Genomic DNA, 16850 nt, shown 5'->3' with positions numbered 1-16850 from the left:
GCTGTGCTTCCTTGTGCTTTGACCGCGCGCGCCACACAACAGCGAGGTCTATGGACCAGCGTTGTATGCCATGCGCATTGCTCCCATGGGCCTTGCGCTTGTGCGCTCCGGCTCGTGGGTTTCTTTCTGTTGGGGAATACAGTTAAAAATATATTAACGCAGCGGAAAAATCCCCAAAGCCAGGAACCAAGTATAAAGTACAGATCAAGCAGACTTACATTTGTAGCGTGTTTTCCCTAGATTCAACGTACCACAAACACGAACAAGAACTCTAGATGTCGTTCCTCTACTTGGTTCACCAACACGTTCGGATCCGTCTTGAGATCAATGGCTTAGAAGTCAGTCAAGATATTTTTTCTTTTGGGAAGAACACCTTCATGGAGGCAAAGAGAGAATTAGGGTTTCTCTTTTCTCCTAGGATTGTGTGTACAATCTGAATTGTGTGTTGGAAAAAACATGTACTTAGGTTATTAAAATAAACTAGACAATAAGCAGGCCAACCAACCAAGGCCTAAGGCCATTGGCCGGCCAGCAAGCCCATGACATTACACACGCACACAGCTAGCTAGGCCGCGGGCCGCTAGCTGCTGTTGCTTGCCTTGTGCTTTTGTCCGCGTGCGCCACACCGCAGCGAGGCCTATGGGCCAGCGCTGCATGGCCATGCACGCTGCGCCCATGGGCCTTGCGCTTGTGCCCTCCGGCTTGTGGGTTGTTTTCGTATTGCGATTAAACTATCCTTCGACAATTTATTTATCGTTTCGTACTTGACGATCCAATATCGTACGATACGATTATTCATCTTGCCTAGCTTACGAATATACGTAATACGATATACGATTTCACGATCCAATGTTTAATCGTATAATTATGTTTTCCGAACTAATTTCCCGAAAAGCTATTAAATTAATTTCCGATTCATTTAATCTGGTGATCTATTACATGCCAATGGTGTAACCTTATAGGTTCAGTCAAGAGTAAGTTGTGAGCCTAATATAAATTAGAACTCACTGATCAGAAGAATTGCTCCAGCCAGCTTTTCTGATCACTTGATCTCACTAAATTATTGTTCGTAATTAATCTGAACCTTGGTATTGGACTAATGCACCTTGGATGAAGGACATATTTCCTTCACTTTCGTGTTGTGATTTAATTATCTTACGATAATTTATTTATCGTTCCTTACTTGACGATCCAATGTCGTACGATACGATTATTCATCTTGCCTAGCTTACGAATATAGCAATACGATATACTATTTCACAATCCAATGTTTAATCGTATAATTATATTTTCCAAACTAATTTCCTGAAATTCCATTAAATGAATTTTCGATTCATTTAATCTGGTGATGTGTTTCCTGTCATTGGTGTGACCTTGTAGGTTCAGTAACGAGTAAGTTGTGAGCCTAAGAAGGATTAGAACTCACTGATCGGAAGCATTGCTCCACCTAGTTGTTCCGATCACTTGATCTCACTGAATTAGTTATTCATAATTAATCTGAACCTTGCTATTAGACTAATGCACCTTGGGTGAAGGACATATTTCCTTCAAAATAATAAGTCCCTACAGCTAATGCAACAATCCTTGCTCCATTTCCCACTCGTAGGTCGACTTCACCCTTGCTTAATCTTCTACTTCTTCTTAGTCCCTGTGGATTGGAAAATAAGTGTGAGCCAAAACCTGTATTTAATACCCAAGAAGTTGAAATAGAAAGTTTACAGTCTATAACGAAAATACCTAAAGCTGGAACGACAGTTTCATTCTTCTAATCTTCCTTTAGCTTCAAGAAATCTCTCTTCCAATGCCCCTTCTTCTCACAGTATAAGCATTCAGATTCAGAAGTGGTTGTCTTACCTTCTTCTTTTCATAATTAGCGTTTCCAGTTTGCTTAGATGGGCTGGCTTTCTTGCCACCTTTCTTAACATTCCTCTTCTTACCAGATTTCTTGAACTTTCCCCCACGCATCATAAGCACATATTGCTTATCACTTTTGAGCGTCTTTTCAGTGGTCTTCAACATACCGTAAAGCTCAGTGAGTGTTTTGTCCATACTATTCATGTTGTAATTCAGTTTAAACTTATCAAACCCGCTATGAAGAGAGTAGAGGATGGTGTCTACAACCATTTCTTGACAGAACTGTTGATCCATCCTACTAATATTCTCAATTAATCCAATCATCTTGCGAACATGTGGACTTACGGGCTCGACTTTCCTGAGCTTGGTGTCAAGAATTTGCCTATGAGTCTTGAATCTTTCGACTCGAGCCAGATCTTGGAACATGTTCTTCAACTCACTGATGATCGTGAAAGCATCTGAGTTGATAAACGTTTTCTGTAGATCTGCAATCGTGGATGCAAGCATTAAACATTTGACATCCTTTTTGGTATCAAACCAACGATTGAGGGCTGGCCGGGTGACCCCGTTGCCAGCGATTTCGGGCATCGCCTCTTCTAGGACATACTCTTTTGCTTCCTGCATGCATAAGAACTATTTGCAAGTTCCTTTGCCAGTCAAGGAAGTTTTTCCCGTTCAACTTCTCCTTTTCGAGAATTGATCGAATGTTGAATGAATTGTTGTTTGCCATAATCAAAACTACAACTGAAAAGAATAAACAAATAAATAACCATTCATTCATGATCTTAACTTAAATTCTAGAAAACATGCATAATTCAAATTTTATTAAGCATTTTATTCGAGCTTTTGTGTTTTGGCAGGTGTGAATAAAATAAATCCAAGATCCTCAAAATCATTAAAGGACTAAGCATGCTTTGGCTTGTCTTAATTCTAAAATATTTTAGGTAAGAAAATCCTTTGCTAATAGTCTAGAAACTACTCTTGGTTGACAGATATGTCTAAGAACTTATTAGGTATACCTATCCCATTTGCCACGACATAAAAGGGCCCCTTACTTATATCGTTGAGTTCAACCAAAATCAACATGTGCTCACAACTAATGTGTACCTTACCCCTTTAAAATCAATAAGTAACACCTCGCTTTGGCGGAAAAGGTGAGAAATAAGTGTTATTCTTGAATGACACCTTTTAACTCAATTTTAAAGTTTGGAACTTAAGGCTCTTACTATGTTGGTTAAATTTTAAGTGAACTAATTAAAATCCTTAATCATGCAACATAATCAAGCCACAATCTCATGCAGAATATCAAGACATATTTAAAGCAATAAATATCTTAAAACATGCATAAGATTTAAATGTGATCTAGTATGGCCCAACTTTATCTTGAAGCTTCAACTTCAAACTTCGTCTTGAAAATGGATTGGAAACTCCGTTCTTGAATTTCACCAAGGGAGGCGCCATTTTCATCAAATAGGATTTGCAATAATTAAAACTAATTACAACAAATTGATGGTACGTAGACCATATTTAAATAAAACCATGGTGCATTAGACCATATTTTGCATTCAAATTAATGGTACGCATACCATATTTACTATCCTATTTGCGCCATACTAGTCACTTTCCACAACCTGTAAAACAATATATTTGCAATATGCCATTCACTCATTCATTTTTAAAGAATGGCCCACTTAGCAAGTTAGCAGAAAAATATGCATCACATAAATATTTGCAACAACTAATCAAGGCTTAAGAATCTACAAATTATTTGACCTTATTAATTACTTCTAATCAAGTTATTAACCTTAAATGAATAAGGACCTAATCAAGAGTTTAATAATTACGGATTTTTCATGAAATACCCCCGATGTTTGATTTTATTGAACAAATACCCTCGCAGTTTCAGTTATTCACCATATACCCCTGAGGTTTCATTTTCTTGCATAACTTACCCTGCCGTTAAGTGACCGTTAGAAACTTTTTTCACCATATACCCCTGTATTTCATAAAATTTTTATTTCACCACATGCCCCACTGATTTCTGAGGCTTTCAGCATATGCCCCAATGTTTTCCGATTCTTTCCCCATATGCCCCTGCTCTCATTACAGTTTAATTGTGTCGAATTATATCTTCTATTAACTTCAGACATTGATTCACCATCTTCTTCACCAGATTATGCCGAGCTAATGAAGTAATTAAGCAAGAAATTATCCAGATTATTCTCAATTTAAGCTCATCATCAGAGAAAACCTGCACTTCATTTTCAATCCCATCTTCCCCAATTCCAGTCCTTTTTTCTCTCTCTTACTCTCGACAATTGAAGTCGCCCCTAAAATCACACACCTCTCCATCTCTTTCCCAAACCCATCTTCCTTTCAACAATGGAATATTCCCTCTTATTCCTGATTTCTCCGCCATGAAAGGAGAAGGACCATGATGGTTGATAGTGGCAACAACGAGAGGCGGAAAGTGCAGATGTGGCGGCAGCAAGTCTGGTGGTGGTTGCAGACGCAGACATCGGTGGTGCAATAAATGAGTGTTAGTCGTCAACGGTGGTGATTGTTTGGGTCTTTGGCGATGGTGATTGTTAGAGTCACCAAAAAGACCCAGAAGACCGAATGGGAGCGGTTTATTTTCTTTTCCTCTATTATTTTACATCTCCCACTTCTTTCTTCTCTTTCTCCATGGTTGCCATGGGAGCACCTCCAACACCGCCCAACTACTTCCATTCGAAATTGCAACAACAAACATCCAAAATGATATCAACAATACAGTCAAACAAAAACAAGATCAAATTAAATTCCAACAACAAACATCCAAAATGATATCAACAATACAGTCAAACAAAAACAAGAACAAATTAAGTTTGTAATCTCTGGAATACGAAATCACCCCTACAAATTTGTTAATTATTGTTCTTCAACACTTTTCAAATCCCATTCCCTCCAAATTCCCAGAAAATATAGCATTATAAATGACTAATTGAAAATTAAGAATTGTAATTATGAATTGAAGAGAGGAAATCCCCAATTTGATTTTTTATTTCTTGAATGAATTTGATGAATTGGAAGAGAAGAAGGTTAGAAATACTTAAGGCAGTGTTTGGTAACATGAATTCATTTGAAATCCAGTATTTCAAATGTAAAAATTGAAATTATGAAATTGAATTCCAAATTAAGTGTTTGGCAAACACTAATAGTTTTCCGGAATTTCAATTCTACTAGTGTTTGGAAAGTAACTGTATCAATTATTTTTTAAGCGTTTGTTTCAACTTAGGAAGTACAAAAATTAAACAAAATTCCAAAACAATTGCACAGTAATAATTACAACTTGATAAAACTTCCATATGGATCTAGAAACTAGAAAAGTAATTGAAAACAAATAAAATGCAGATGTTGATTGTCGTCGATCGTGTTTCCAAAATAATTAACCAAAAGTGATTGACAACAAATACAATTGCTACTTTTTTAGATAAAATAGGATATGTTCTAATTGAAAATTGGATATAAAAATTAGAAAACCGAACAATTAAACTAGCTCCGGCGGTGAAGGAACGACGAATCTGACGTCGGCGAAGGACGATTGCTAATCTCTTCATCCATGGTGGTGAAGTTGCGCTTGCGGTGGATGTGTTGGTTACGTAGGTGATAGTCTTGAAAGGCGGTCGTAGAGTATGAAGGCAAGGAGTCGGAGGTGGTGGTGGTGGTGCTGATGGTGGCGGCGGCGGTGGATTCTTAGAATTTAGTGGAGAGAGAAGAGAAATAATCGACGGTTATGGTCGTCGATCGGGAGGGTGCAAATAGCAGTTATGGAGGTGGGTGAAGGATAAAGTTGATTGCAAGATATGGGAGAGGGTGGCGGAGATCTGGTTGCGGAAGCGGTGGTGGCGGCCAACTTACTAGAGGAGAAAGCTTTCTGGCTTTTAAGAGGAGAGAGAAAACAAGTTGAGGATGAAGAAAGGAATTGAAATTACATCACTTGACTTGGAATTTCAAATTCACTAATGTGGGCTTATTTTTTTTTTCGCTTGGATTTGACTCAAATCCGATTCCAAATTCTATGTCTTTCCAAACAAGTGAATTGGGCCAAATCCAGAATTTCAAATGAAATTCTTGTATCCAAACATGCCATAATGGGTAAATAATCTAGCCGTTTGGTATAAGAATGCAGATGATTAATTGCGAAAATATCGAATATTCTTCCATTGTTAACAAAAATGCCATTGTTAATTGAGATGAAGATTGAAGAATTAAAAATGTTTGGAAAGTGTGATTAGAATAGGGAAGGATTGAAGATTATTGGAATTGAAATAATATTGAAACAATGAATAATTATTGATTGGAGAAGAATACAAGGAGTTGAAAATTGATTGCTTGGAATCCATTTATTGCGTTAATGGAGGAGATGAAGTTAAGTGAATCACGCTGGCTGAATTACAACAACTTTTACTAGTTTTTTTTCCTTGTACATACTTAAAGTGGGCTCTGAAATATTGGGCCCTTCAAATTTTGGAGGCCATATGCTGTTGACCATGATGCACAGGGCCTCCACCGGGCCTGACACCAATACACAAGTGTAATATAGTTTGTATGCTATGTGGGGCTTGAACCCACACCATGCATAATATTTACATTTCTCTACCATTTGAGCTAATAGTCTTGAAAATAAGGCAACCTATAACTACAATAAAGAAAAATAATAAAGTCAATAAAAGTAACCTTCCTTCTTTAGAACGCCACACAATAGATTATCGTAAATCGATTTTTCTGAAAAATTTGTGCCCAAAAATGTTATATTATTCAAATTTTCATCTGGGATCAATTCATGAAACTTAACTTGATATGGTATATCTAAATTGTTCACATTAGGAGGCAAAGAAGTTAGGAGGGATTGAGAATTTATGTTGAAGATTGAAGGTTTGAAAAGGTGACCAGTCAATGCAGAATCTTCCACTTCACAATTTCACATTCACTAAAAACGCGTTTGAGTAAACCCCGCCAGCCAACCAAACATTATTACAGTCAAAAGCTCACAACAACAACAACACTTTCGACATTCAAAAGTCCAACCTACCCCACTTCCTTTCAAATATTCAATCAAACTCATACAAGATACAACATCCCCAGAATTTGCTGAATCCTTTTGCAGTTTCTTGCAAATATTATGTTTAATTTTGGGTTTTATACAATCAATTAAAACTTGTTACCAATCAATTGTTTTGCTCAAAAATCTTCAATGGCAGAAACAAAATCTGATGCATTGATTACCACATTATGCAATGCAATTCAAGCAGTTGGAAGAGGGTTTGATGTAACATCAGATATTAGGCTGTTATACTGTAAAGGGGCACCTGGGTCTCGATTAATTCATATTGATGAAGATCAAAAGAGGGATATTTTGATCTCAGATGATGTTGTTCTTCCTAATGTTTCTGTTGATATTCAGTATTCTCCCGGGGAAAAAGCTTTGGATGTTACTCCTGTTTGTAACTTTCACGAGGTGACATTTTTCAACCATTTTTTTTAATTAATGTTAGGTTTTTTTGGGTTGATATTGCATTTTGGTGAAATTATTATCTGGATATTTCTTTGAATTTTGATTGCTGTTGTTTATAATTATATCGAGTTTCTTGATATTTTTATGCTTAAAAGTGCCTGTGGTTGGTTGGTTGATGTGGGGGGGGGGGAGGTGATATATTGGCTTGCTTATTGTTTGAATTCCTCATTATTGTCCACTTGAATACTGTATAGAGGAGATAAATGATGGTTAAGTCTTGGGGGTGGTGCCCAAGACCTTCAGTGGAATCCCGTCTACATTAGTCTCCGTTGTGATTCTCTTAACACGGACAAATATTAGATTTTGTAGCTCATGAACTGTAAAGGATAAGGTAATTTGTGATTTTTGGGTGGTGGATTGAGGAAAATTCTTAAAATCCCATTGTACTGTGGAAATGAGCAAATTGGAAGTGTATTGTTATAAAATTTAGATGTAGTTTTAGTCATGGACTAACGGTACACCACCTATCGAATAGGCAGATAAGGTGTTTGGCTTCACTTATTATTGAACACCGAAATGATTTCCAGGGGAAGCTATTACCTGTCTGAAGTTACTGGACTAATGATTTCTTGATTCTGTCAAAGTATACAGTTACATTTTCACGGTTGAAAAGGTTCTTTTTTCCCTTTCTATTGCTGTTCAACTTGGACCAATGTTTCCTAGAATGTAACTGAAGCACAGCTGATAATGCCTTATTGGGTATCATGAAGTTCTAATGCTTTACCTTGGACCAATGCCATATTAACTAAGTTGAGGAATCCAAATAGTTACTTTGTTGCATCAGTAACTGAACTATGAATTCTTGAGTAGGGGTCACCTTGTCAGCCAAAATCGTCACTTCTTTAATGGATTTTGAAGGTGGGATCTCTAGTAACCGTATCCATCCCATGTACAAACAAAGAGGGTGAAAAGGGATCATGTCTTGTCCTCCTTTAATGGATAAGGCAATGTGCATTGTACAAGCATCATTGAACAGAATTGCATTTTATAAACTGAACAGGAGCTCGGAGTCAGCAATCTTTGCTACCATTCAAGGGTACCATAAGCGTTCTTTAAGTCCACTTGAATTGTGAGCCTGTGTCCTTAAGGATGTGTTCTTCCTTCCGTGGAGCTTCATAGTTTAATGCACCACTAGAGCATTATGATCAATATTTCTCCATTATGTTCAAGCCCTCGTACATGATGGATTATCCAGGCGACACTTCAATTCTGTTCACAAGCATTTTTGGAAACAATCTTGTAGGCATCCCACAGGAATCTGGAATTCCTTATCGGGAACACGAGCTTTTGGATTTTAGATGTGATCTGTGACTTTGTCTTCTTCAAGCATATAACCAGTCCTGACTTGTGTTCATAGCTGCTAAAATTTCTTGATTGACTATCTCACAAAATTTCTAAAATAAAAAAAATAGAAGTGAAACCAACCACACTAGCTATCTGCAGCTGACTTATCCAGGTTGATGCTCCATACTCTCTTCTTTGATTATTCATAGTGAAAGCTGACAGGTTTCCATCTACTCCTCTTGTTACCATAGTAGCACTGGCCTTACTCTTGCAAGCTCTGGATCAATAGTACTGACTAGTGAGAACTGAACTTTACTATCCTGTAACACTCCTGAAGTATCTCGTTGTTAAACAAAGTAGGATTGGTTAAAATTATATTTCATATGTAACACTGATCCTTGAGCTGCTTCTTTGACTTCGATTCTAGGATGGAGATTTTTTTGCTATTTGAATATTTATTCAAAACCGTGCTGTTCTAGACTTTTGCCCCTATATTTTCTCTTCTATATTTAGTACACTATCTGGCTTGAGGCTCGGCTCTTTCCCCATACTTATAATCCAGCCTCTGCCGAGTCATGTGCTTCAGCTTTTTATTACCATGTATTATTTTAATATCCAACCCCTGGTATGATTTAGCGAACACTCAGAGCCCCTACTTGCATGTTTTTGAGTTTTCACAATAAACTTACACCGAGATCCTTCAACATCAATATTCCAAACTTTGTAATAAAGACTCAGAACTGACATCTTCTGCTCAGCAATCGAGGCATCTATTCCCCCTCCCCAACATTTTCATCATTTACAACAAAGAATACAAGAGTGCTTTGATCAGATATACCTGGCTCTAAAACTTCAACATTAGCTAAAGAGTTGTAATTTCTGTGTATGCCAGTATGCCACATTGAATTGGCAATAAGACTATCAATCTTGCTGCAAACCCTTTTAGCAGGTCCATAGTTTTCATCCGAGAGTTTTACTAGTTATGTATTGCATCTCCTTTCTTTTTAGTAATTGTGTCTAAACGGAGCTGAGATTTCTCAAGTTGTATTTTTTTTGGTGGCAGTGGTGTTATTTGGAGAAAAATTGGAACAGAGAGCTTTTATGGCTGAATATCCATTTTAATTGTGATAAAAATTTGTTTGATTCCAGATGTCGGAGTACTTCAATAAGAAGTCAGGATTATCTGGAAGTATCCCCTTTGGAAGCTTCAATGCCATGTTTAATTTTAGTGGTAATTGGCAAGCTGATGCAGCAGCTACCAAATCCCTTGCAATGCGTGGTTATTTCATACCCTTGTATAAACTTCAATTGAAATCGCAATTAGCCTTGAAGGATGAAATTAAAGCTGCTGTTCCTTACTCTTGGGATCCTCCAGCTTTGGCAAGGCAAGTTTATTACTTTGTATATTCTGTAACTTTATGCTTTGCTTTCTAGAACTCCATTTTTATTCATCATAAATTTCCTCTGGTATATGTTTTTCTTTCTCCGTTATAATTTCATGACAACTAACCAAAATTCTGGCTCTGGTCTTTACTTTGATTGTGTACCTTTTTTTACTTTATCTTCCTAAGTTAAACCTCTGTCTGTTCTTTTCCTTGCCGTATACTATACCTCTATTTTTGAGTAGTTGTTCCACTCCTTAGTCATGGTTTGTAATGAACATATTTGACCATCAATATTTTATGTTATTAAAAATAGTTATAAGAAGTTGATATTTTGAAATATACATCAAAATGAATCTAACAAGATTCCAAATTATCATTCGTTTCTATATTTATCAGGAAATGGTGAATTGCATTTTGGTCAAAGTTTGAAAAAAGAAATGGAACAACTGATATAAAACAGAGGGAGTATGATTTTGGAGTGCTTTAATTAAATGATACAACTATACAAGTAGTCAAATAAAGCTCAAATGTAATGTTGACTTTTCTGATGGTGGCTATATCTAGTGTTTCAGTCAGTTACTTCTCTATCGTTACCTCTTGCTACTCAAAGTTGGGTCTACTCTTGTTGACCTAACTTCTGCAAAAGTAGGTTGATTCAATGGTCATATTGTTGCCAAAAAAGAATTGAACTAGTTTGCTAAGTTTGCTTCGAGTAATGGGGCCTAAATAACTCATCTCAGGCAAAAAGTCACAAGGTATATGGTAATTTATTTCCCTTCCTGTGACCCATTTCATACTATATCATAAAACTATGTCTATCAGCGGCTGACCATAGCACCTATTAGAGAAGTTCAGAATTCTTCATGGGCATATGTGATACTTGAGTTTTGTGCTATTCACCCTACAAAATACATGCCTAGTAATTCACGTTCGTTTGCCTCAGTCATAGGCTGCTGAGCTGTTCAGCTCATATCTATGCCCTAATATAATGAGAAAAGAACATGAAGCATTTTTTCCCCGAAGAAATTTTAATGTTTAATTGTTCTTTGCACAATGTTACTGTCACCTAATCCAGATGATAATACTGTAGTGATGCCATTTTTATACCATAATCCAATAACTCATTAGAGTTTTATATTTTGTTGTGCCTTGAGTGTAAATATAAAAAATTAACCTCAAATGGATATTTATCCTGGTTGTTATATCTTCAAGGCCCTACCTTCTGAAGTTGACTAGTTGCTTGAGCAGCGAGTTCACAAGATAATGAACGATAATTTGGGGGGTTGGGGTGGACTTTGTCCGCGTTCTCTTTGCATATTAATCGTCAACTAAATAATAATTGGCCACAAGCTACACTGCTGAATTTATGGTGACCAATTTTATGGTTTTTTGCAAACTAAGACCTATTTTACAGTCCTTGGGATCTGAGGATCCGTCTATGTTGTTTAGAGCACATTAGCACAACCTATATGCTGTTTAATTGAAAAGTTCTTTTAGACTCCTTTCGTTTTGACGGAAACTACTTTTCCGGAAAATGATTTTCCCATTTTCCTGTGTTTTGTAAAGGGGTGGAAAACGACTTTCCAAATACGGAAAACAACTTCCCAAGGTGAATGTATTTTCCTTTTGGAGACAAGGAATGCCACGTTTTCCTCTCTACTCCCTTACATTTGTTTTTCTCTCCTCCCATCCATCTCTCCTTTCCACTTCTATTTTCTTTTTCTGTGTAACTTTCTTGTAAGAAAACAAACAAACAAAAACTATTCTACGATTGTGTTTTCCCTAAAAAATTGTTTTCCATAGAAAATCATTTTCCACTGAAAATGTTTACCGATAAGACTAAACATTCTCTCAATGACATGTCAAGGATCCTTATGGACATTGACTATTTTTTGTATTGTATAGTACTTCCATTTCTTTTAAAAGCACATGCAGATTTCGAGGTTGAGCTTTTAATTGGTCCGCAAATCAAAAGAAAAGGAACATAGCAGGGGTACCAGAAATCGATAATCAATCAAGGGGAAAGAAAATAGAACTTTAATCTCAAAATACTGTAGAAAGACGCATATTAAGGAATGTCCTATGAAACAATGAAGACTCTGGTCTAGTTCAATGTTGAATGTAAACTGTAAATTTTATGCAGGATATTACATGTTTATATTCTTAATATTTTGGAACACGGACATTTTCTCAAAATGCTGTCCAATGTAATCATCGAAACTCAGTTATAATATTAGTGTAGAAAGAAGTATCATTCATCATGGAGTATCAACAAGATTAAAAGACATCTAATTTAGGTGATCATGAGGGACTAATTTCTATAATAAATCCTAATGGTTGATAATTGTTTGTTCCACCGGCATAATTATCTGTAAAAGACTTGTGAATTTTTGGTGCTTTAGCAACTTAAATCAGAACCAATTCAGAAAAATAGACACACTGCCATACCAATAATCTTGTGTGATTTTCCTAATGTTTATATTCTGCTGGGATATCTTGTTTTTTTTTATAAACATCTGGATTAGTTCTCTGATTGATATCTCATTTGGATTTTCTTTTATTCTTTCAGTTTTATTGAAAATTTTGGTACCCATGTTGTAAAATCTACAACCATTGGTGGGCGGGATGTAGTTTATGTCCGGCAGGACCAATCATCACTTCTGTCAGCATCGGATATTGAGAATTATATTGAAGATATTGGGGATCAGAGATTTACAGACTTGAAAGGCCAACCTAGTGCCCCCTCTCTGAAATACAAGGACAAGGCTAGTATTACTGCTTTACTTAAATAGAGTAATTTTTTCTTTTGTGATATTACAGTTGCTCTATTCCGCTTTATTCCCCCTCCCCCACACACCACCCACCACCACACACACACACACACATGAAATCCCTGTTATCATTGATACTGGGTGAAGTGTGTGTGTCTCTCTCACTCTCCCTCCCTCACTCTCTGGTTTATTTATTGGAGGGGCAAGGAGGTTTTATTGGCCCCCTTGCGTCTCTGAGTATGGTTATTAAACTAAAGCTGCAGAATAACAGGATGTAATAAAGCAACGTGTTCTTGCAGGATGTTACTGTTATTTTCAGGAGAAGAGGAGGAGACGATCTTGAACAGAGTTCCATTAAGTGGGCAGAGAGTGTAAGCTTAGCACCGGATGTTATTGACATGACATTTGAACCTATAGTCTCTCTTCTTGAAGGAGTACCTGGTCTAAAACATTTAGCTCATGCTATTGAGCTGTATTTGGAGTGTAAGGTTCTCTTCACAGGTCATATATACTTGGTTTTTCACTTATTTTCAAAATTTCATTCCTTTTGGTAATTAGTTTTTATTCCCTCTACTAATTAATTTTCATTCCTTCTATTAATTAGATGTTTTCTCATCAGTTTACAAGAGTAAACTGTGGTTAAAGTATGCTTCCATTATACTACATTGTTGTCAACTTGTCATACGTGTAATGGTCATCAGTAACTCAGTGTACCATAACCTTGTATCCGTACTGTACCGCAAAGAATTAGCTGCATGTTTGTTATGGAAGACAGGAGGAGTTTATTTTTCCAGGTCCCTATCATTTCCAACCAATCTGTTTGGAGATAGACTGGGTTCGCATCTGGATAAATTGTTACTCCTGTTCAATATTAATGTTCCTACTTTCCACTTTGAGAAGTCAAAAGTTTTATAATGTATGTGCTTAGACATTAGTGAATGCCGAACTTATCATTTTGCTTGCCATACTCTATTTAATTATGTTACATCATTAGATATCCAGTTTGCTTATTCCTTCTGGATTATGGTTTTACATGTCTTGCCAACTTCCATTACAAAATTATGCATCAATTAGAGATGGATTTTGAGACGGATACAATAAACATCTCTAACTTGAGACGGGTTATTAAAAATTCGTCTCTAAATTAAAATTGAGATGAATTGTATATAGAGTTTCAAAAAATCCGTCTCAAATTTGTAATGAATTTGCAAAAATTCCGTCCCAAAAAATTTGAGACGCCCTTTATAGAGACGCCCTATTTCCGTTTCAAATGTGTCTCTAAGTATCAATTTGGGACGGATTCGGACTATTTTGAGACGAAATTCCTCGTCTCTATAAAAATGATTATTTTGTAGTGTTCAAAAGTATTCAAATTGTCCAGAGGGAACTCTTAACATTTTGGTGTTCAAGATTCCAAGAATCCCTAATCCCTATGTATTACTCTGGGACTCACGTCTCGTCAAATGTTTGTTGTGTCTGTAAATAGAAAAGTTCACTGTAACATTTGCGAGTTTTTCAGCTAGAAGATGTGGTCAATCATTAGTAAATATTATCTCTATGTGCATGCGCGCTGTTGTATCATTCTTTGTAATTTAGATGTCTACATTTCTTACTTGTATTTGTGCTTTTCTCAGACAAGCCACCTCTTGAAGATCTACAGTACTTTTTAGAATTTCAAATACCTCGAATCTGGGCACCTGAACATAGCAATCTGCAAAGAAAAGAGCCTGTTTGCCAATCACTTCAGTTCAGCTTGATGGGTCCCAAGCTTTATATTAGCCCCGAGCAGGTGACTCGTCTATTTTTGATTTTCTAACATGATATGTTCACAGATAGCAGCTCAGTCTTTTTTGAAAAATGGGTTCATTCCCTGATTGACATTTCTTGTTTACTCTTGTTTCTAACATGTGGTTATTACTGATTACAAAGAAATATGATTTATAGCTTATAGAAAGAAGAAATCACGCCGGACCAGAAATTAGTATGATACTCCCTCCGTATTTATTTAAGAGATACACTTGGTCGGGCACGTGTATTAAGAAAAAGAATTGAATGAAATAAAATAATAAAACAAGTGGGGTTGAGTAGATATTTTAATAAGAAAAACAAGTGGAGACCATGTCATTTTAGGTAGTGGGGGGTGGGGGTGGGGTGTAGATATATTATTTAATTAGATGGTGGGGTTGATAAGTTACTAAAAATGGCAAGTGTATCTCTTAAATAAATACGGCCGGAAAAAACAAGTGTATCTCTTAAATAAATACTCCCTCCGTATTTTTTTAAGAGATACACTTGGCCGGACACGGGTATTAAGAAGAATAATTGAATGAAATAAAATAATAAAGCAAGTGGGGTTGGATAGATTTTTTAATAATTAAATATGTGGGGACCATGTCATTTTGGTGGGTGGAGGGTGGGGTGGGTTTATGAAATTATTTGTTTAATAGGATGGTGGGTGATAAGGTATATTAGATGTATTATTTAATTAGATGGTGGGGTTGATAAGTTACTAAAAATGGCAAGTGTATCTCTTAAATAAATACGGCCGGAAAAGGCAAGTGTATCCCTTAAATAAATACGGAGGGAGTACAGAGGGAGTATATTTTACCTGCATAACAAATGATTTCCTGAAATTTTCATAGATCGACGGAATGTTTTCATACGTACATGTAATTGTAAAGTGTATGAAATATAAATATCAGAGGGAAGGTATTTTGGTTAAAGAAATGGAATACCACTGACATTTACATTTTCTTTTTATTTTGGTTAAAGAAATGGAATACCACTGACAATAGAAGTGTAAGACTGCTAATACGACCGTTCTTGTATCCATATTCACTGGTTTCTCTTTTTTCATTTTAAAATTTGCGCTGCAAAAATATCGATGACGGAATTCAACAGGTGACAGTTGGGCGTAAACCAGTTACTGGTCTGAGGCTTAGCCTTGAAGGTGGGAAGCAAAACCGGCTTGCCATCCATCTCCAGCACCTAGTTTCACTCCCGAAAATCCTCCAACCACACTGGGACTCACACATGGCTATTGGTGCACAAAAATGGCAAGGACCCGAGGAACAAGATAGCCGTTGGTTTGAACCTATTAAATGGAAACACTTTTCTCATGTAAGCACTGCTCCCATAGAATATAAAGAGACCTGCATTGTCGACCTTTCTGGTGTACATATTGTAACAGGAGCCCAGCTAGGAGTTTGGGATTTTGGTGCTAAAAGCGTGTTGTATCTCAAACTCCTATTTTCTAAAGTACCGGGTTGCACAATAAGACGGTCAGTATGGGATCATACCCCTTCAAATTTTTCTGCTTTGCAAAGAGCAGATGGAAGTTTGTCTAACGAACAGAGTGCAGATGATAAGAGATTAGACGGCACCGGTGCTGCAGCAAAGCTTGCAAAATTAGTAGATTCGACAGAGATGTTAAAAGGGCCACAGGATTCACCAGGTCACTGGTTAGTAACCGGTGCAAAGCTTGGTGTCGATAAAGGGAAGATTGTTCTGAGGGCCAAATATTCCCTTCTGAATTACTGATACAGTTCTTTGTTGCGGTGATTGTTCATTTCTCAGTTCGAGCTCTATCATTTTTTGTAGTCTTAGTCACCTGGATTCGATTGATTGTATATTCATCATAATAAGTGATGCTGCGTTCTCAATTCTCAAGCTTTTTTTCTTTTTCTTTTTTGTACTTTTTCGATTTTTTAGGATTTAAAATGTAGATTGTAGCCACTATCCTAGGACCTGTTTTCTTTCGGTTCTAGGGTTTCCTTTGAAAGAGGGCATTTGTTGTTGAATCATAAATGTCTGTTCGTGGTGAAAATAATGTATAGGAATCCACTTGAAAGTTGTAATTACAGTTGCCAATTTGGGTAAATTGATTTTGTTGGTGCTTGATTTCATGTCAATTTCGGACTGTTTACAAAAATATGAACTATATTGTATATGAAGCTTGCAATTTTGTGAGGCGGCAACTCTTAGTCAAATTGCGTCAGG

General features: G+C 36.6%; 1 protein-coding gene across 2 annotated transcripts; it reads left to right on the top strand.

Annotated features, from left to right (window-relative positions):
• The first annotated feature begins 6842 nt into the window (after nucleotides 1-6842).
• LOC110790324 (MACPF domain-containing protein CAD1) lies at nucleotides 6843-16762 on the top strand. Of its 2 annotated transcripts, none has more exons than XM_021995104.2 (6): nucleotides 6843-7354; nucleotides 9845-10080; nucleotides 12650-12845; nucleotides 13151-13352; nucleotides 14486-14640; nucleotides 15753-16762. In XM_021995104.2, exons 1-6 carry the CDS (start codon nucleotides 7091-7093, stop codon nucleotides 16389-16391), a joined length of 1692 nt encoding a protein of 563 aa, XP_021850796.1. In that variant the 5' UTR covers nucleotides 6843-7090; the 3' UTR covers nucleotides 16392-16762. The 2 variants fall into 2 exon arrangements, with proteins under 2 accessions (XP_021850796.1, XP_021850797.1); XM_021995105.2 differs by having other exon boundaries at nucleotides 6847-7354; nucleotides 13151-13334.
• The last annotated feature ends 88 nt before the right edge of the window (nucleotides 16763-16850 follow it).

Source organism: Spinacia oleracea, chromosome 5 (genome assembly GCF_020520425.1).
Source record: "Spinacia oleracea cultivar Varoflay chromosome 5, BTI_SOV_V1, whole genome shotgun sequence".
NCBI lineage: Eukaryota > Viridiplantae > Streptophyta > Magnoliopsida > Caryophyllales > Amaranthaceae > Spinacia > Spinacia oleracea.
The sequence above is the reverse complement of the archived record's forward strand: the minus strand, read 5'-3'. Positions and strand labels throughout refer to the sequence as shown.